The 21,226-nt window shown below is 39.6% G+C and overlaps 3 protein-coding genes across 40 annotated transcripts in view; 2 read left to right on the forward strand and 1 right to left on the reverse strand.

The window, feature by feature from the left end:
* RAD51C (RAD51 paralog C) overlaps positions 1-15,043 on the reverse strand; it is a 32,278-nt gene extending 17,235 nt beyond the window's left edge. For 9 of the 22 annotated variants that reach the window (XM_086360698.1, XM_086360697.1, XM_086360691.1 and 6 more), the window contains exons 1-5: positions 14,756-14,863; positions 14,211-14,565; positions 10,478-10,736; positions 9,344-9,510; positions 7,058-7,191 (exon numbers count right to left, since the gene is read on the reverse strand). In XM_086360698.1, the coding sequence (XP_086216824.1) occupies positions 7,058-7,191; positions 9,344-9,510; positions 10,478-10,736; positions 14,211-14,538 (888 nt within the window). In that variant the 5' untranslated portion in view covers positions 14,539-14,565; positions 14,756-14,863. Of the gene's footprint in view, positions 1-7,057; positions 7,192-9,343; positions 9,526-10,477; positions 10,737-14,119; positions 14,566-14,755; positions 14,864-14,912 lie in introns of those variants that run through there. The other 13 variants (XM_086360695.1, XM_086360687.1, XM_086360686.1 and 10 more) reach the window with 6 other exon arrangements.
* LOC147352686 (protein CRIPTO3-like) lies at positions 11,043-11,945 on the forward strand. The gene has a single exon (XM_086360701.1). It carries the CDS (start codon positions 11,185-11,187, stop codon positions 11,767-11,769), a length of 585 nt encoding a protein of 194 aa, XP_086216827.1. The 5' UTR covers positions 11,043-11,184; the 3' UTR covers positions 11,770-11,945.
* Positions 14,775-21,226, forward strand: part of TEX14 (testis expressed 14, intercellular bridge forming factor) — a 150,175-nt gene continuing 143,723 nt past the window's right edge. For all 17 annotated transcript variants that reach the window (XR_015148326.1, XR_015148329.1, XR_015148328.1 and 14 more), the window contains exon 1: positions 14,775-14,999. The gene's annotated coding sequence lies outside the window, so the exon portion shown is untranslated. The remainder of the gene's footprint in view (positions 15,000-21,226) is intronic.

The raw sequence follows: 21,226 nt of genomic DNA on the forward strand, positions 1-21,226 counted from the left end.
TCCATCAACAGATGAGTGGATAAAGAACCTGTGGAGTGTGTATATATGTGTGTGTGTGTGTGTGTATACACACACATACATATATATATCCATGCATAATGTATAAACATATACATTCAATGGAACACTACTCAGCCATAAAAAATGAAATAATGCCATGTGCAACAATATGGATGGAACTAGAGATTATCATACTAAGTGAAGTAAGTCAGAAAAAGACAAATATCACATGATACCACTTATATGTATAATCTAAAATATGAAACAAATCAACTTACTTACAAAATAGAAACAGACTCACAGACATAGAAAAAAACATGGTTACTAAGGGGGAAAGTAGTGGAGGGATAAATCAAGAGTATGGGATTAGCAGATACAAACTACTATATATAAAAATATTTAAACAACAAGGTCCTACTGTATAGAATAGGGAATTATATTTACTATCCTGTAATAAACCATAAACAATAAACTGTGGAAAATTCTGAAAGAGATTGGAATACCAGACCACCTGACCTGCCTCTTAAGAAACCTGTGTGCAGGTCAGAAGGCAACAGTTAAAACTGGACATGGAACAACAGACTGGTTCCAAATAGGAAAAGGAGTACGTCAAGGCTGTATATTGTCACCCTGCTTATTTAACTTATATTGCAGAGCACATCATGAGAAACACTGGGCTGGAAGAAGCACAAGCTGGAATCAAGATTTCTGGGAGAAATATCAATAACCTCACATATGCAGATGACATCACCCTTATGGCAGAGAGTGAAGAACTAAAGAGCCTCTTGATGAAAGTAAAAGAGGAGAGTGAAAAAGTAGGCTTAAAGCTCAACATTCAGAAAACTAAGATCATGGCATCCAGTCCCACCACTTCATGGCAAATAGATGGGGAAACAGTGGAAACAGTGGCTGACTTTATTTTTTGGGCTCCAAAATCACTGCAGATGGTGACTGGAGCCAGGAAACTGAAAGACGCTTACTCCTTGGAAGAAAAGTTATGACCAACTTAGACAGCATATTCAAAAGCAGAGACGTTACTTTGCCAACAAAGGTCCGTCTAGTCAAGGCTATGGTTTTTCCAGTAGTCATGTATGGATGTGAGAGTTGAACTATAAAGAAGGCTGAGTGCCGAAGAACTGATGCTTTCGAACTATGGTGTTGGAGAAGACTCTTGAGAGTCTCTTGGACTGCAAGGAGATCCAACCAGTCCATCCTAAAGGAGATTAGTCCTGAGTGTTCATTGGAAGGACTGAGGTTGAAGCTGAAACTCCAATACTTTGGCCACCTGATGCGAAGAGCTGATTCATTTGAAAAGACCTTGATGTTGGGAAAGATTAAGGGCAGGAGGAGAAAGGGATGATAGAGGATGAGATGGTTGGATAGCATCACCAACTCAATGGGCATCAGTTTGGGTAAACTCCAGGAGCTGGTGATGGACAGGGAGGCCTGGCATGCTGTACAGTTCATGTGGTTGCCAAGAGTTGTACATGACTGAGCGACTGAACTGAACTGAACAAACCATAATGGTAAAGAATATCACAGAGAGTATGTATATATACGTATAACTGAATCACTTTGCTCTACACCAGAAACTAACACAACATTGTAAATCAACTACGTGTCGATTAGAAAAAATATGAAGGACATAATTCAGGAATAGTCAGATGGAACAGATGCATAGAGAAGGTATGGGGAAGGGACACAGAGCTTCCACGATCTCTCCCAGAGCCATTCTCCTAGCATTTCCACAGGTTCACCAACTCAGAAGTTGTGAATAAGATACTTTATGATAATGATAGGGGCTATAAAGAAACTCAAACCAGGTGAAATGACAAATAAGTAGGTGGTGAGTAGAGGGAAACTTAGACTAGATGTGAGGAGACATCAATAAGAAGGCAGGCAATAGAACTGACTCCTGGTGGAGAAGGAAATGGCAACCCACTCCGGTACTCTTGCCTGGAGAATCCCTTGGACAGAGAAGCCTGATGGGCTATAGTCCATGGGGTTGCAGACTGAGCGACCAACACACTAAATTGAGGAGATACTTGATGGTGCAAGGGTACACTTTATCTCTCCCATCTCCTGCAGGAAGCAGGATGGGGCAGGCAGCACCTAGAAGGCAGGATGGCGCCCCCCACCCCCATCTGTTCTAGAAGTCTTAGGGCCTCAGTGCCTGCAACAGCTGGCCTTGGGCAAATAAAAGACTAAGTTGTTTAAAAAAATTAATTAATTATTAAAAAAAAAAAGAACTGACTCCTGGATAAGAACCTCTAGGAGAGAAAGACAACTCACATATATTACGAAACAGAAAATCAAAGGCCCTAAGACACAAATAGGTTTGGTATGTTTAAAGGGTCAGAAAAGTAGTGAGGAGGAGCAATAGGAAATGACAGAAAGGAATAGTGCTGAGGCCAAATGCTACAGCTCTTGAGCCAAGAGCTAAATTTTTAGGAGTTTTACAAATCCATCATCAAATATAGTCATCTGTAACAATTAAACTATACAAATTTATGAGTAAATGAATTATATTAAAATAGGGATAATAAATACTGAAAACTTACCCCTACTACATTTTACTATTATCTATGCTCTTAAGGTTACTTACATCTATTTTACCTTTATAGTGGAAACATAATGATGTGCATGGTTTCTTCTCTACTCCATGTCCAATGACATACTTGAAATCAGCTATGATAGGAGTATTTTCTACATGGAAACCAGCAAGCAAATAAGCTACAGATCAAGATTTGATTTGTTTTGCTGTCCAGACTTCTAATAAAGTGATGGAAAAAAATGTCATAATCAGATTGATCTTAAAAATGTGTCCGTAGGGAACAGACTAGTGGTTGCCAAGGGGGAGCAGGATGAGGGAGGGGTGGTCTGGAAGTCTGAGACTGGCAGATGCAAACTATCAACATTATACGTAAGATGGATAAACAACAAGGGCTTACTGTATAGCACAGGGAACTATATTCAATATGCTTTGATAAATCATAATGGAAAAGAATATGAGAAGAATATGTATAAGTGAATCACTGCAGTACAGCAGAAATTAACACATTACAAATCAACTATATGTCAATAAAACTTTTTCTAAATTATTGTGCCTACATCTATTACATTGCGAACTACACAAAAAAATTGAGGAAATAAGCTACTACTTTTGGAAAAGGAATTCAATAACTAGGAGTGATCATTAAATCAAAAGAAGGAAAATACTATATAATTACATGTTTTTGTTCTAGGGTATTTGCAAAGAGTCCCTAATACCAAGGGCATCCAAGGACCTCTCTGCTCAAATCAGAGCAGCTACATATCTAATCTATAATGGAAGAATAGAAATAAGTCTATTTTCCTCTCCACAGTACAGATTTTATTGAAACTGGCCGAATTACAAAGATCTGGACCTTCTGCTAAGTAGTAACTGTTACACTGATGATTCTTCTCCAAGTTTAGAGAGCAAGTTCCTGAATATACTCTGGTGAGTTTCCTTGATATCGCAAAAAGGAGATTATACTGAATAAAGGAAACTCAATGAATGACAGAGTTTGAGAGGGAAGGATAAAACAAGCATTGTCAAAAAACCCAAGCACTGTCATTCAATTCAAGCTGTCATTCTACAGCTGAAATTAAACAGTTACCAACGTGAATTTCTCTTTTTTTTTTTTTGGCCTCACCCTGTAGCTTGCAGAATCTTAGCTTCCAAACCAGGGACTGAATGTTAGCTTTCTTAGCAGTGAAAGGGCAGAGCCCTGACCACTGAACTGCCAGGGAATTCCCCAGAAAATAATTATAACCAGAAATAAATGGTAACTAGAGCTTATCAATGAATGTGGTTAAGCTGCAAGATAAGAGATTAATACACAGAAATGTGCTGCATTTCCATACACTAACAACAAAAGCTGGAAGAAGCACAGGCTGGTATCAAGATTGCCGGGAGAAATATCAATAACCTCAGATATGCAGGTGACACCACCCTTATGGCAGAAAGTGAAGAGGAACTAAAAAAGCCTCTTGATGAAAGTGAAAGAGGAGAGTGAAAAAGCTGGCTTAAAGCTCAATATTCAGAAAACGAAGATCATGGCAACTGGTCCCATCACTTCATGGGAAATAGATGGGGAAACAGTGGGAACAGTGTCAGACTTTATTTTTTGGGCTCCAAAATCACTGCAGATGGTGACTGCAGCCATGAAATTAAAAGATGCTTACTCCTTGGAAGGAAAGTTATGACCAACCTAGATAGCATACTGAAAAGCAGAGACATTACTTTGCCAACAAAGGTCCGTCTAGTCAAGGCTATAGTTTTCCCAGTGGTCATGTACGGATGTGAGAGTTGGACTGTGAAGAAAGCTGAGCGCCAAAGAATTAATGCTTTTGAACTGTGGTGTTGGAGAAGACTCTTGAGAGTCCCTTGGACTGCAAGGAGATCCAACCAGTCCATTCTAAAGGAGATTAGCCCTGGGATTTCTTTGGAAGGAATGATGCTAAAGCTGAAACTCCAGTACTTTGGCCACCTCATGCGAAGAGCTGACTCACTGGAAAAGACTCTGATGCTGGGAGGATTGGGGGCAGGAGGAGAAGGGGATGACAGAGGATGAGATGGCTGGATGGCATCACTGACTCGATGGACGTGAGTTTGAGTGAACTCCGGGAGTTGATGATGGACAGGAAGGCCTGGCGTGCTGCGATTCATGGGGTCGCAAAGAGTCGGACACAACTGAGCGACTGAACTGAACTGAACAACAAAAGATCAGAAAGAGAAACTAAGGAAATAATCCTATTTGCTGTCTCATCAAAAGAATAAAATATATAATAATAAACCTACCTAAGGAGGAAAAAGATGTGTATTCTAAAAACTATAAAATGTTAATGAAAGAAACTGAAGATGTCACAGATGGAAAGATATATCATGTTCTTAGACTGGAAGAATCAGTATTGTCAAAATGACTATACTATCCAAGGTAATCTATAGATGCAATGCAATTCCTATCAAATTACCAGGGGCATTTTTCACAGATCTAGAAGGGAAAATTTTTAATTTGTAAGGAAACACAAAAGGCCTCAAATAACCATAGCAATCTTAAGGAAAACAGAGCTGGAGGAATCAGGCTCCATAACTTCTGACTCTACTATAATGGTACAGTAATCAAAAACGTGTGGTGCTAACACAAAGACAGGCTTACAGATCAATGGAACAGGACAGAAAGCTCAGAAATAAACCCATGCACCTACGACCAATTAATCTACCACAGAGGAGGCAAGAGTATTCAATGAAGAAAAGACAGTCTTGTCAATAAGTGGTGCTGGGGAAAGCTGGACAGCTACATGTAAAAGAATGAAATTAGAACATTCTCTAACATCACACACAAAAATAAACTCCAAATGGATTAAAGATCTAAATGTAAGACCAGATGCTATAAAACCCTCAGAGGAAAGTACAGGCAGAACACTCTTTGCCATAAATTGCAGTATTGCCTTTTGGATCATTATACCTCCTAGAGCAATGAAAATAAAAATAAACAAATGGGACCTAATTAAACTTAAAAGTTTTTGCATAGCAAAAGAAACCATAAACAAAATGAAAAGACAACCCACAGAATGGGAGGAAATATTTGCAAACGATGTGACCAAAATATATTTATCTTCAAAATATACTAACAGCTCATGCAGCTCAATATCAAAAAAAACAAACCAATCAAAAACTGGGCAGAAGATATAAGTAGAAATTTATCCAAAGAGGACATAAAGATAGCCAAAAAGCACATGAAAATATGCCAATTACTAGAGAAATGTATATCAAAGCTTCAATGAGGTAATCAGCTCACACTGGTCAGAATGGTCATTATCAAAGTCTAGGAAAAATAAATGTTGGGGAAGATGTAGAGAAAAAAGAATCCTCCTACATTGTTGATGTGACTGTAAATGCCCATCCTAAACCAATATCCTAAACTTGTACTCTAAAGAACTAGGAAAAAAACAGCAAACTAACCCCAAAGAAAGTAGAAAAAAGTAATACACATTAAAGTGGAAATAATCAAAACAGACAAAAGAGAAACAACTGGAAAAAATCACTGAAATCAAAAGTTGATTCTTTGAAAAGATCAACAAAATTGACAAGCCTTTAACTAAAATGATTAAGAAAAACAGAAAAGATGCAAAGCACTCCAATCAGGAATGAAAATAGGGACATTACTACCAACCTTATAAAAATAACAAAGAGAATACAGTGAACAACTGTATGCCAAAAAATTAGATAACCTAGATGAAGTGGACAAATTCACTGAAAGAAACAAACTACTAAAACCTGCTAAAGAAACAGAACATCTGAATAGATTTACAATAAGTAAAGAGAATGGAAAGTGACAGTTGCTCAGTGGTGTCCAACTCTTTACAACCCTATGGAGTCTAGCCCACCAGGCTCCTCTGTCCATGGAATTCTCCAAGAATTCCCTTCTCTGGGGGATCTTCCCAACCCAAGAATCAAACCTGGGTCTTCTCCATTGCAGGCAGGTTCTTTACCATCTGAGTCACCTGAGTAGCCCAAAAGAGACTGAATCAGTAATCAAAAGCCTTTCAATACAGAAAAGAACAGGAACAGATAACTTCATCAATGAATTCTATAAAATGTTTAAAGAATTTATACCAATCCTTTTCAAACTACTCTGAAAAGTAGAGAAGGAAACTTTCTAACTCATTTTATGAATCCAGTATTACACTTATACCAAAGCTACAAAAAGACATCCCCAGCAAAGAAAACCAGAGATTGGTGACAGACACAAAATTCTCAATAAAATATTAGCAAACTCAGTCCTTTAGTATACTGAAAAGATTATATACCACGATCAAGCAAGATTTATCCTTAGGAGTACAAAGGTAGTTTAATATGAAAATCAATCAATGAAACACGCCAGATTGACAGAGCAATGGGGGGAAAAAAAACCCACATGACAGTCTCAATTGACTCAGAAAAAGCATTTGATAAACTCTAACACCTCTCATGATAAAAGTAATCAACAAATTAGGGATAAAAAACAGCCTGATGAAGATGGAGCCATACCTTTGAGTGTTCTGAAAGGAAGTCTGAAAGCAGATAAACTTGTGCCAGTAGTTTTGTGTAGTCACGACAACGAAAATAATAAATATGGGAAAGAATATTTTCAAGAGTGAAATCCTGCAAAGCCTTTGGGTGCTCTGAAATAAGTAACAAAACAATTTTAAAATAATTAGTTTTACCTGTCATTTCACAAACTATCATTTCAAAACTCCTGACCTCTTATTTTCACCTTTTCCACTGTTTCCTTACATATTATGCTATCCAGAAATTGTCTGTACATATTAAGACTAGAATTTTAACATCTATGTTTTCGTATTTGTTACTGCCTTCCATTGAATAGAAGTATCATAATGGAATTTCTTTCTTGTTTTTTTCATAAGACTCCAAATTAAGAGTTAAAAGGAAAAATGTTCAAAAGAAGCATATTTTTCCCTTAAAAGCCATAGCATAATTTTATATTTAAGTAGAAACAATGATATAAAATAAAATTCCCTTAGATTGGATTTTTAAAAATAACCAGATTGGTTCTGTACATATTTCAGAGAGAAACTAGCTAAAGATCATTGCATTTTAAAATGTACTTAAGTTTTAACACTGAAATAAAAAACAATAAATTAAATTTCAGAGAACACTGCCTATTACAAATATATATTTAAGAAATTAATTTTTAACCAAAAAGTTAAAAACTTAATCACATAGCAGTCATTAAGAACTATATTCCAGTGCTACATCCACAGTATTTAAAATAAGATCCTAATACACTATTACAAATTACACCTGTGACATGGACAGCTTGACGGACTTTCAGTAGACATATTGGTCACTGGTTAAAAAGGACACCTAGTACTCCAGTGAAAATAAAAATATCTAGCTGATTACATTCACTTAAAGGGAATACAAACATTTTATGAAAAACATTATGTTTTTTAACATTTCTAGAAAAAATAATAAGGACCACACATCCAAAAAATAAAATACAATAAACCAAAAGAAAACAGTCAAACCAGAAACCAGGTAATTTTACGAGTAATTCCTTGGACTGCAAGGGGATGAAACCAGTCAATCCTAAAGGAAATCAGTCCTGAATATTCATTGGAAGGACTGATGCTGAAGCTGAAACTCCAATACTTTGGCCGCTTGATACAAAGAACCGACTCATTGGAAAAGACCCTGATGCTGGGAAAGATTGAGGGCAGGAGGAGAAGGGGACAACAGAGAATGAGATGGTTGGATGGCATCACCGACTCCTTGCACATGAGTTTGAGCAAGCTCCGGGAGGTGGTGATGGACAGGGAAGCCTAATGTGCTGGAGTCCATGGGGTTGCAAAGAGTCGGACACGACTGAGCAACTGAACTGAAGGACAAGAACTCGAATACAAATTACCTTTAAAAAAACTTAAAAAAAAAAATCTTTAAGCAAAACACTATATTTCCACATAATAAGGACAAAAAATCTTCCCAACACTTTAACAGTACAATTAATACAGTTGAAAGTCAATTACATACTACACAGAGCCATATAAGGTCAATTGGCTTAATGTTCCAAACATTTCCAGACATGATTTTTCAAGGTCACCCTTGGTTTTCAGAAAAACCAGTACAAAAGTCAACATACACTGAATACATTGAGACAACCCTTACTTATATTAAGGTGTCCAACAACACTAGCTTACACCTGGCAGGCCAGAGCATGATGATTTGAAGTCATACACTGACATACACACAGGTTTTCTCCCAGAGCTCCTGCAGTAAAAAGTGAGGGCCATATAAGATGAAGAAGAGGCAACCCCAGGTGCAGCATTTTCAATTTGTAAGAGAAGTATGAGTTTAATACTAGTACACAGTCAAGTTATTAAGCTTCATGTTCTAAAGTGAAAGTGAAAGTGAAGTCACTCAATCGTGTCAGAGTCTTTGCAACCCCATGGACTGCAGCCTACCAGGCTCCTCAGTCCATGGAATTTTCCAGGCAAGAGTACTGGAGTGGGTTGCCATTTCCTTCTCCATTCATGTTCTAAGTGGTCTCTTATTAAGGCTTAAAAGTAAAAGCCCCTCAATCCTGACCAACTCTTTGCAACCCTACAGACTATACAGTCCATGGAATTCTCCAGGCCAGAATACTGGAATGGGTTGTCTTTTCCTTCTCCAGGGGATCTTCCCAACCTAGGCCTCCCGCATTGCAGGTGGATTCTTTACCAGCTGAGCCACAAGGGAAGCCCTATTAAGGCTTGAGATGGATACAAATGCAAAGTACTTTCATTATCCTGAAAAAAGAGCACTTGGCTAACTTACCTTCTTCCATATGTGTTCCTGCTATAAGCTGCAGGTGCTGAATGCAGGCAGTAGCAAGGTCTACCACTCTATCAACCATAAAACTCCCCTCTGTATCAATAAAAACTGCTTCACCTTCCACTCCTCCAAAACATTCTGGTATCTGCACATCTATTGCCAGCTGCATACTGTCAAGAGAAGAACTGAAATGACCAAACATTATCATAATCATCAAAGCAGTGCTGTTCAAACTCCAGATCACTAACCTTTAGATACCAGTAAATATTTTATAGGCATAAATATACTCTGCAAGGCAACAGAGATGGTTGACTCTCCATAGTTCCAAACATATGTCAATTAGTTGATGCATGGATTGGGGGGGGTGTACCTATAAAACCACAATTAAGGATTCTTTAGTGGTTTTTTTAGACTTCTGGGTATAGACCTTTTTATTATAAGAAGTCTACTTTCAAACATTTGGCTTTCAAATATATTCTCAGGAGTTAATTCTATAATAAAGTAGAAGACTGCCTGTTTACCCCACTGACCACACTAAACTTTTGCAAAAGAAACCCTTTTTAATATCAAAATAATTGTATCAATTTATCAAGATGGGGTGAAGTAAGGCGCATACTGGTTTGTCTGATGCACACATACACAAAATTAAGAGCACATATATGCTGGGCTTCCCTGGTGGCTCAGTGATAAAGAATCCGGCTGCCAATGCAGGAGACGCAGGTTCGATCCCTGGTCGGGGAAGATCCCATGTGCCGTTGAGCAACTAAGCCCGTGCACACTACTGAGTCTGTGCTCTACAGCCCGGGAAGCACAACTACTGAGGTCTCGAGCCACAACTACTAAAGCCCTCATACCCAGAACCTGTGCTCCTCAATAAGAGAAGCTACTGCGATGAGAAGCCCACGCACTGCCACTAGACAGGAGCCCCTGCTTGCCACACTAGAGAAAAGTCCGAATAGCAGTGAAGATTCAGCAAGGCCAAAAATAAAATAATCTTTTTAAAACAGAACTTACCATAAAAAAAAAAATGAGCACATACATGCCTTTTCTGGTCTCCTAACTGTATACCCGCCACACAATACTCTGCTACTTTCATAAAACGTTAGTAAGCCCACCCTTAAGGGGAGAACATTTTACCATAGTTGTGTTTTTCCAACACCTGGTGCACCACAAATTTCTGTTGTTTTGGTTAAGGGTATTCCACCCCCAAGAATATTATCCAGTGCTGAACAGAAGGTAATTATGAAGTTCTGGGTATGCTCCTGTTCAAGAAGTTCCAGGGCTGTACACTTCCTGCCTGACTCAGCTGTAACAGAATAACTTGTTTTATTTGTAAGACATTCTCTTCTTATAATTTGCAGAGTTTCTAAGGCTTCCTCTTTAGATATTCCAACTTCTGAAAGAAACAGAAACAAAAACACTTGATTTTAGAGATTTAAAACAGTCTGATACACCATTGTCTTTATTAATTTTAATTTTTAAATAACAAGAGTGATGCCAAGAGTAGATAAACATAAAAATTTAACATTCGATTAACTATTTTTCAAGTTAATAAAGGCATTTATCTTTGTTTTCTTCGTCTTTGCATACTTAAAAGATTTATCTATTACCCCAGAAACAGAATTCAGAAACCTAAACCCCTTAAGCATTTCTGAGTACCTACAAGAGTATCTCAAAGGTAGAAATAAAAATGTACTTTTTTTCCCTTTTGGTCCTTTTACTATCTCTTTGGTCTTCTGCTATTTCTTTGGGTCTTATGAAGCCATGATAAACTTGTTCTTGAACCCCGGGGCTTGCGACTGAGGAAGGCAAATCTCCCTGAAGGGGCCACAGACCAGAGGAAGATGGAGCGCTTCTCTTACAGTGTGATTTTGATCATGGCCTTTTCCAGAGCACTTGAACTGGGATTAGTCGCTGGATTGGGAGACCTTGAACTTGCCCGTCCGTCACAGGGAGAGCTGGCCTTCAGAGACGATGGCCTTTGGTCCCAAGAGGAGCCTGCAATTCGTCAGCAGCCTTCCCAGTTTGTAGCATCCATGGGAATCCAAGAGAGTAAGAAGCTGAGAAGAACCTGCTGTCTGAATGGGGGCACCTGCATGCTAGGGTCCTTTTGTGCCTGCCCTCCCTCTTTCTATGGACGCAACTGTGAGTATGACTCTTGCAAAGAGAACTGTGGGTCTGTGCCCCATGACACCTGGCTGCCCAGGAAGTGTTCCATGTGTAAATGCTGGCATGGCCAGCTTCGCTGCTTTCCTCAGTCATTCCTACCTGGTTGTGACGGCCATGTGATGGATGAGCACCTCACAGCTTCCAGGACTTCAGAATTAACACTGTCTGCGTGTGCTCTTATGCTACCTGGCATCTGCCTTGCTATCAAAGTTATTATTAACCCACATTTGTTTTCAACATTTGTCATGCAGATTTCATGACCTGTAAAGGCTGTCTCTCTAATGTCCCAACTGAAAGATGATAATTTGTTAGTTGCCTTGTAATAGTGAATAGATTTCCCTGTGGTCCCTAAAAAGATTTCCTTGAAGCACCAATTACTTTCCTCTGCCCTGCCCTCTCCAAAACACTAATTAAAAAAAAAAAAAAGAGTAAGCCATATCTTGTGCCCAACTCCTGTGTTTCTGAAACATGTAACTACCAAGGGCTTATGAATAATTTCCTTTAAACAGTTGAATTCTATATTCAGATTATTAAAGGTTACTCTTAATGTGGAACTGAGCATAAAGCTTTGAATGGAATTGATTGACATCAGTTAAGATAGTATCTTGGAAAAGAAGGACCTGTAAGGGGAGCAGAGGAGAAGGGAGGGGGCAGATATCCATGGTGAGAGACAGGGTGCTAGAGTAATGGAGGTGTGTGTGTATCCTGGGTGAGTAGATAGAAAAGTGGGAGCAAATGGGAGAGATTTGAGAAAATAAAATGCATGTCTTGGTTGATCCGGTGGCTACAGAGAAGTTAAAAGGCTAGGTTGAAGGGCAAGTTTCTATCATCTATAGGAAGCTATATGAGACAAGGCCACCTGTTTTCTGAAGGATTTGTAAAAATAATAGTCTCCTTTAAAAAAAACTATCTAAATTCCCCCAATATATAAAGATTGCTTAATACATTATGATTTCTCTATACTATGCAATTATTTCAGTGGTGGTAAAAGAAAATGTTCACAGTATGTTTAGTTGTAAGCCAGTGATAAAACCATATATTGTAAAGCCAATTTAAAAAATATGTATCTGTTCTGTCCAGTAAAAGTGGGAAGTACATTGGAAAAAAAAAAACTTGTTCTCATAAGGTATACAAATTATTTTCTAGAAAATAATGAAAATTGCCTTTTTGCCTAAAACAAGATGCATATTTAAGAAGTGCATGTGTGTGTATTATTCACAGTGAAAATTTTTCATGAAAAATTCATGGATCACTGCAAACTGTTTAGTAAGGAAAATTATCTGATGCACAAATAGTTCAAACAATAATACACTTATGCTTCCTCAACTACACAACTTCATTCCTGACAACATGGCCTGAAAATGCAAAGTACAAAACAAGCTGCTTATAGAAGAAATAATTGTGAGGATGGTATCACTTATGAGTGTGATGTATCAGTGCTTAACTGGGTAAGGCTATGAACTATCAATCTGATACTAACAAAAGACAAAAATGGTGGCCATTCTGGAGCGGTTAGGACTCTGCGCTCTCACTGCCAAGGGCGGGATTGAATCCCTGGTGGGGAAACTAAGATCCCACAAGCCCTGTGACCAAAAGAAAAAAAAAAAAGACAATAATGGTGCTAAAGAAGTGAATATTCTATACAATCTAAGAGCCTTCACTCTGGATTTCTTAGATCTGTTAATCCTGACTGCATCATGATGTAGTCACTATGCACAGGCAAGTTACTTTTTTATGCCTCACACTTTTCTTCTATAAAATGGGAATGAAGTACACATAAAACCTTGGTAGACTGCGGAAGCCATCCAAAATGCTCAGTAATTGTTAGCTATTACTATCATTTAGATTTGCTCAGGTAAAACCAACCTGTTGAGAGAAAATGAGCCCATCAAAGGTTGAGGGATACAGTCTTCGGTGTAATATTTAAGACAAACAGTAATACTGGATCTATAACATTTGTTTTAGAGTGGAGAGTTGAAACCTTATTTTCCATTGATAAGGGTAAATGACTGTTCCATCTCAGTAACAGTTCTGCGCATACCGTAGTGTAAGGTGCACAGAGAGAGCAGAGTGACAGCAGTTTCGCTTCTGTTTACCTCACGGGGTAGTGGTTCCCACCAATTTATAATCTACAGGGTTCCGTAATATGAGGTTTGGGTTTTTTCTCAGTGAATTACATGAAGAAAAGTGGTGTCTTTTTTCTACTGCTTTCTCCAGGTTCTGGTGATTCTACTCCCTTTCTCTTAATTTATCTCATCCTACCACGAATCGTGCATTCCTTAAATTGAATCCCTGCCCCTTGGATTTTGGAACAGTGAAAACAGACAGCCGTTTGAATTCCAATCCTGGCTGCACAACTTCCTAGCCCGCTCATAATGAAAAGTTACTTAGCTTCCCCTAGCATCAGTTCCTTTCCAAACATATTGGATATAATAACCCACGTTATTTCTTTTAAATGGGTAAATGAGAGATTCCTCGGAACTTTCAGCAGGCACTGGTAGACAAAGCAACTGATGAATATTTCCAAGACCACAGTTCTAACCATTCAAAGTACTCTTAAGCGAAATCGAGGCGCTGTTTCGTGGTGTAAACGCGGCAGAAGACTCTGACCGAGATAGTGCTTAAGCCTGAAGACCGAACAGAGATGGAGGCGGCACCGACGGCGGCCAGCGTGCCTCAGCTTGTCGTCAGGAGTCGTTACCTTTGCTGAGCTCGGAGGGTTTCACCTCCAGGAGTTCCTCAGCAGTCTGGAAACCTGCAGACGCCAGCTTCACTCGCACGGCCGGGGACAGCGGCAAACTCACTAAATCCCGCTGCATTTCAAACCACCTCCGCGCGCACTCGCGCGCTCCCAGAGCTAGCCGAGCCCGGACACCCGCGTCGGCCGCGCCCTGTGACGTCAGACGGAAGACGGAAGGGGAGGCGTCCGCGGCCTGGCTGCACGAGGCTTCGGGCTCTGGGGCTCTGAGGAACTCGAATACATTTTGACTCACTTGTCCCGCTTCTTCCGTGATTCTTTCAACTCTCATTTAAAGTTTGCACATCAAGCGTATATCCTGACAGTAAAAAAAAAAAAAAAAAAAAGATGGATGGAGCCCGCAGGATGCAAAAAGCCCAGGCTCAGTTGGTCTTACCACATTTCTTCACCTCTGCCCTGACCCTCTGGGTGGAGGCCTCAGCGTTGTTAGCAGGAATGATCTCTCCGAATGGGAATTTCACACACACACACACACACACACGTGTTACCGGTTTGGAGTCTGGAACAGTCGAATAGTTTTGGCTCTTCTTGCGGCTGTCCCCCGTTGCTAGGCCCCTCACCTTTCCCGCCCTCGCCCTCGCGAGGGATTGTGGGCCAGCCCCCCACAGCCGCGGGGCACGCTCGCCGCGCGATCCCCGCGCCCACCTACGGCTTCCCGCGAGTCAAGTCTGGAGCGTGGTGGTTTCTGAGACCGTTAGTTCTTCACAGCCTGCCCAGAAGTTAACTGCAAAAGTAAGCGAGTCTTGTCCCCCGAGTGGGCTGGACATGGGCTCCCCTGGTCGTCGAGAGGGAGGCGTCGGGTTACGCAAGAGCTCCTGTTCGGGTACAGGGTTTCGAAGGGACGGCTTACTAAAACAGAGAAGTTTGAGGAAATTGAGAGGCGGTTTGGAAGTTGGCTTAGGAAGTCTTCCCTTGCCTGCTGCTGCTGCTGCTAAGTCGCTTCAGTCGTGTCCGACTCTCAGCCACCCCATGGACTGCATGCAGCCCGCCAGGCTCCGCCGTCCATGAGATTTTCCAGGCAAGAGTACTGGAGTGGGGTGCCATTGCCTTCTCCGCTTCCCTTGCCTAGGAGAGTATAATTTATTTAAGGGAGTAACTCATTCCTTACTTTTAGGGAAAAATTCTTGGCCTTGACTTTTCTTCCTAACTTAAAGGAATTCCCTAAATGTTGCGAATCAGAGCCCTTTAAGTACGGAAGATCTAAGGAAGGAAATGTGCTGACCACTTCAGCAAATCCTACGCATTTCCAATGCTCACAGCCATGCCGCGAGGAAAATAGGACTGGGACGGACTCATAGAGCATAGTTTTCTTCAAGCTAAAGTTAAGACCTAGTACCTTTTTTTCTTACCAGAGCTACCTTCAAATAGTGAGGTAGCTCTCGGAGTGGCGGTGGGGGAAAAATTCGAGAAGTATTTGTTCCCCATTTGGTAGGGCAGGGAAAGTCTGGTAGGACTAATCAAAATGCAGTTTATTTGCCACTCTACATGGCTTACCTTCTAGTATGATCCACATGTGGACATGCAGGGGGCATTACATAAATGTTGTCCGCTGGGAGAATTCGGGCTTATGCTTATCAAGTAACCAGAGTCCTGGCTGAAGAGGAGATGGTGTTAATATATTCAGGGATAGCACTTCAGGTAGTTTGGTCAAATTCAGTGGAATCGGTTGTGTTTAGAATTTTCGTTAGCAGAATGGAGTTAAGAAACCAGTCCACTCTGTAGCCATTCTGTTATTTATTATTATTACCTTATTCGGAACATTGGGTTGCTATGGTAGTTATTATTTTCATCCTCATTCTTAAGATTTCTTTAATGCAGTTTGCTCGATAGTCAGGCTTTCAAACTGGTAGCCTAAATTTTCCTGGAAGTATGTTATTATTTTCCATTGCGACGTGGGGTTACTTGATCTTGAGAATACTGTTACCGCAGTATTTCCCTGGAGGTCCAGTCGTTGGGAATTCGGGATTCCACTGGGGCAGGGGGAAGAGGGTGGTGGGGGTATGGGTTGGTTCCCCCATCAGAGGGGGGAAAAATGCAGTATTTTTATGAAAAATCAAACTTGAGCTTTGGAGTCATACAAATTTGGGTTTGTATCACATCTCGGGAAATTACCAACCAAGACTTTAAGCAAGTTAGTTTCCTCACCTGCAAATGGAAATTAATAATATTTCATGGGGTTGTAGGAAAGATTAAATTAACATATAGAAACTAACCCAGAAAAGGTGCATAATCTTGTTTTTTTCTCCGTTTAAAAATATTCTAACGTGTATACAGTTGAATAAAGCCTTATTGAACACCTAGCTCAGCAGAGTACTAATGGTGTGAGCCTCAAAAAAAAAAAAAAAAAAAATCCTACAATTGTAAAGTGCCAAAGAAAAGTGCTTTTACGTATTTTATTTTATTTCACTTGATCCTTATAGTAATCTTGTGAACAGTTTACCAAGGTCTCCATTTAAAATTTACTCGTTGAAGATTTGAATACTTAAGCAACATTAAATATTTAATCACTAGTTTTGTACAGAATGACATGGCAAATAAAAGAATCTATGCCTTCCTGGAGCCTTGTGTTTTATTCCCTAAGTCGTTGTCCCACTCTTGCAAACTCATGGACTGTAGTCCATCAGGCTCCTCTGTTCATGGGATTTCCCAGGGAAGAATACTGGAGTGGGTTGCCATTTCCTTCTCCAGGGGATAGTCCCAACCCAGGACTGAACCAGCATCTGTGTTGGTTCAATGTTGGCAGGCAGGTTCTTTACCACTAAGCCACCAGGAAAGCACCATGGAGCCTTAGTCAATCATTATTACTGAGTTGTGTTGCATTTCTGACTTGTTATCTAGATACAACTAAGTGTAGGAATGAGCTACCAAAATGCTGTCAATATTTACAAGTGATCTAAGTAATCAAATACAGACACATTTTCATGCAGAATGGGGCTGTTTTCTAAAGATGTGGGAGAAGAATAATAATATTTTTTATAGCTGAGCAGTTTACTTTCTTTTAGCCTAAAAACATAGAACTTTTAAAACTGGTGACTTTGTGTGTTCAAGTGAATGAGAATAGGAAAGATAAATGAGTGCAGTTTGGACTAAGAAAAAACTCTGAGTCAAAGTTCAGCTTTAGAGATGGTTGTGGTAAAGCTTTGCACAAGGCCTTGCACTTAATGGGAGCTCAAAATATTTGTTATCCACAAACTCTTGAGACATTATTCTCACTTGACTTCTGTGATCCCACACTGATGTCCTTCCTAGGCATCTGGCTTTTTTGTCTCCCTTACTTTTCATCCTTTCTAACTAGAGCAGGAAATGTTCCCATTCTTTTAAGGCCCCATAACTGACCTTTCACCCACTATGCTGTACTGTGCTCCCCTCTCTGGTTCTCTCCTTCTCTCTCTGCTATCTTATTCACATTCACAGTTCAGTGACTATTTATATGCCAATAATTTGTAAATTTATTTTTCTAGCTCTAACCTGTTCTCTAACCTCCTGATGGAAATATCTAACTGCAGCACAATGCTAAATCTCCAACTCAGCCTATCTTAAACCTAACTCATTTTCTTCAGCACACCAAAAAATCTTTGTCCTCTTCCTGCATTCCTTGCCTCTGTGAACTGAATATCCATCCTTCCATCTGCACAAACCAGAAACCTAGGAATCTTCCACACCTCCTCCCCTTTAACTGTCCACGTTCAATATAACCACAAACTCTTATCAATTTTCTCTCTAAAATATCTTGATTATGTTCATGTCTCCTTTCTTTTTTTTAAGCCAAGCTGTCACCATTTCTCTTAGAGGTACTGCAATAGCCCTTTCTTGAGTGAATTTCATTTTATGTAATTTCCTATTTTGCTCTTAGGATAAAACCAAATTTCTTAATAAGACAAACAGTCTTGCATGTTCTGGATTCTGTTTACATCTTTGGCTGTATCTTTTTCCTATCTCCCTTTTACTCTTTATACTCCAGCCATTCTGGCATTAATTTCTTGTGGGTGCCACAACAGAACCTTTGCACATACCTCTCTGCTATACCCAGTTAACTACTATTTATCCTTCAAATCTTAGCACACATTGACCCCTTATCTGGCTTTGAACCTCTACTTCCAACAAACCCCCTCAAAACTAGATCAGATCCCTCTGCTAAGGATCTCATAGCACCAGATGTCTTTGTGTGATCATTTATTTAGCATATGTCCCTCCAACTAGAATGAGATTCAGTCAAATGGGGACCATGTGGATTTTACTCGTCATTTTTCTAGAACCCCTAGCACCGTATAGGGCTTACAGGAGTTGTTTAGTATATATTTGTTAAAAGAATGGATGATTAGATGACTGACCTGCTCCTCTCTCCCATTTTTTTTGTTTTGCACTCTAAAATAGGTGGAAAATATCTATGTGTTGGAAGTAGAAAACAAAATACAAAAAATATACTATAAAACTTATTCATAGACCTTTTTTATTATTTAAATATTTTAATTAAAGTATTATTGACTTACAGAATATAGCAAAGTGATTCAGTTATACATATATTTTTTTCAGAGTCTTTTCCATTATACACTATTACAGGATAATTAAATATAGTTCCCTATTGTTTAACTATTTTATATTTAGTAGTGTGTATCTGTTAATCCCAAATTCCTAATTTATCCCTCCCCACCACTTTTCTGCTTTGGTAACCATTACCTTGTTTTCTATGTCTGTGACCCCATTTCTGTTTCATAAATAAGTTTGTTTGTATCCAGTTTTTTAGATTGCACATATAAGTGATATTGTATGATATTCATCTTTAACTGATTTACTTCACTTAGTATGATAACCATAGGTCCATCCATGTTGTGCAAATGGCATTATTTCATTCTTTGTTATGGCTTTGTACTATTCCATTGTGTGAGTGTGTGTGTGTGTACACCAAGTCTTCTTTTTCCATTCATCTGTCGGTGGGCATTAAGGGTACCTCCATGTTCCTAGATCTTTTCTTCACTTCTTGTTGCTGAGTCAAACCCGGGTAAACTCACCATGCACAGTAAAGCAAGTCTACTGATACTGGGTTGTGCTGAAGGAAAGTACAGCATTTACTGCAAGGTCAAGCAAGGACTACGGGCGACTAATTCTCAGAAGACCCAGACTTCCCTATGGGTTAACGACAGGGTGAGGGAGAGAGTTGTGTGGTACTTGATCAGCTCATGAATTTCATTCTCATTGGTTGGTGCTGAGGTAATTTGGAGTCAACATCATCAACCTTCTGGTTCCAACCTGTGTGGAGTCTGTACTTGTGGTCAGAGTGCTGTTAACGTCTTCCACCTAGTGGGGGTGTCAGTATCTGCAAAACAACCCAAGGATATGGCTCGGAATATTATCTATAGCTCTTATGGCGGAACTACCTTAACTTTGTTTAATGGCTAAACTATTACTGTTTTGTTTTGCCTGTTTTCCTTTCTTTCTGTGTTTTCTCACTTCTCTGATTAAATTTGCTCTTTGGAACTTAAAGAAGGCCTAGGAGGCTAAAGTTTTTCTACAGACAAAAGACAGGTGGGCTCTGTCCTGGGAAGGCCCCTTAGGGTCCTGCTCAGTTACAATTTACCCCTTTTCTTTGATATTCCTGTCTTGAGTGGGAACAGGTACAGGAAAGGAAAGGGAATAAAGTTCTGGATTGAGAGGTTAATCATAAACTCAGCAGAGGAACTTGGTTTTAAGGGGGCTCAATTTCATTCAAAGATAATAATGTTAACATTTCAGTTTATTTTAATGACCCTACAACTTCATATATATTTATTTGAGTTATGATGAAATTGTGAAGAAATGTATATATCTTATATATCTTTTGTTTTTCACTTAATATTTTGTCAAAAATTTTCTCTGTATGATTAAAAAACTATTTTAAAATTAAGTTTGGGACTTCCATGGAGGTCCAGTGGTTAAGACTGTACTTCCACTATAGGGGGCATGGGTTTGATCCCTGGTCAGAAGCTAAGATCCCACATGCCACATGGCAGTGGCCCCCCCCCCAAAAAATTAAGTTTAATGGTTGGATACTATTCTGTCTTGAGGCCCATCTTTCTAATCAGTGGCCTATAATTGGACAGTTATTAATAACTGAAATTATTTCCAGTTTTTTTACTGTGATGAAGTAGGTGTGCTTTGGAGCTCACTTGTTCAAGCATGCCCATCTGGGCTCTTGAGCTTGCTTGTGCCCTTTCTCTCAATACATTTCTGGTAGTAGAATTCCTAGGTCAAAAAGCACACGCATTTTCATTTTGAATCTTCTTTTTTTTTTGAACCTCAAGGCACGTTAGTGGAAGCCCTGAGTCCTGACCATTGGACGGCCAGGGAATTCCCCATTTTGAAACTTCTCGCCAAGCGTTTGGACCACTTAGAGTCCTATTGACAGTATATGGGAACTGGTTTTCCAGCCCCAACCCTGGCACAGGCCTTTGTATGTAGTGTGTATATGTGCTCAGTCGTGTCCCAGTCTTTGAGGCTCCAAAGACTAACCAGACAGGCTTCTCTGTCCATGGAATTTTCAAGGCAAGAACACTGGACTGGGTTGCCATTTCCTACTCCAGGGGAATCTTCCCAACCCAGGGATTGAACCCTCAACTCTTGTGTCTCCTGCATTGGTAGACGGGTTCTTTACCACTAGCAGCACCTGGGAAGCCCAGTACTAGCCTTTAGCAGTCTTTAAATGGTTGGTTGGTTTTTTTTTAAATTGAGGTATAATTGACTTTAAATGGCTATTATCATTTATTATGACTAAGAGAGGTTAAAGATCTTTTCATATAACTTTATTGGCCAAGTGTATTTTATTATTGCAACTATCCCATTATATCCTTTGCCCACTTTTTATTTTTAATGGTGGTGAAATATACATAACGTAAAATTTACCATCTTTGGGAATTCCCTGGCAGTTCAGTGGTTAGGACTTGGTACTTTCATTGCAGTTGCCTGGGTTCAATCCCTGGCCAGGG

This window comes from Bos grunniens, chromosome 19 (genome assembly GCF_055505025.1).
Source record: "Bos grunniens cultivar Pamir isolate PY7600 chromosome 19, Bosgru_T2T1.0, whole genome shotgun sequence".
Classification (NCBI taxonomy): domain Eukaryota; kingdom Metazoa; phylum Chordata; class Mammalia; order Artiodactyla; family Bovidae; genus Bos; species Bos grunniens.

Coding starts and splice junctions, on each gene's coding strand:
- LOC147352686 (XM_086360701.1), top strand. CDS start 11,185: ATGGAGCGCTTCTCTTACAGTGTGATTTTGATCATGGCCTTTTCCAGA.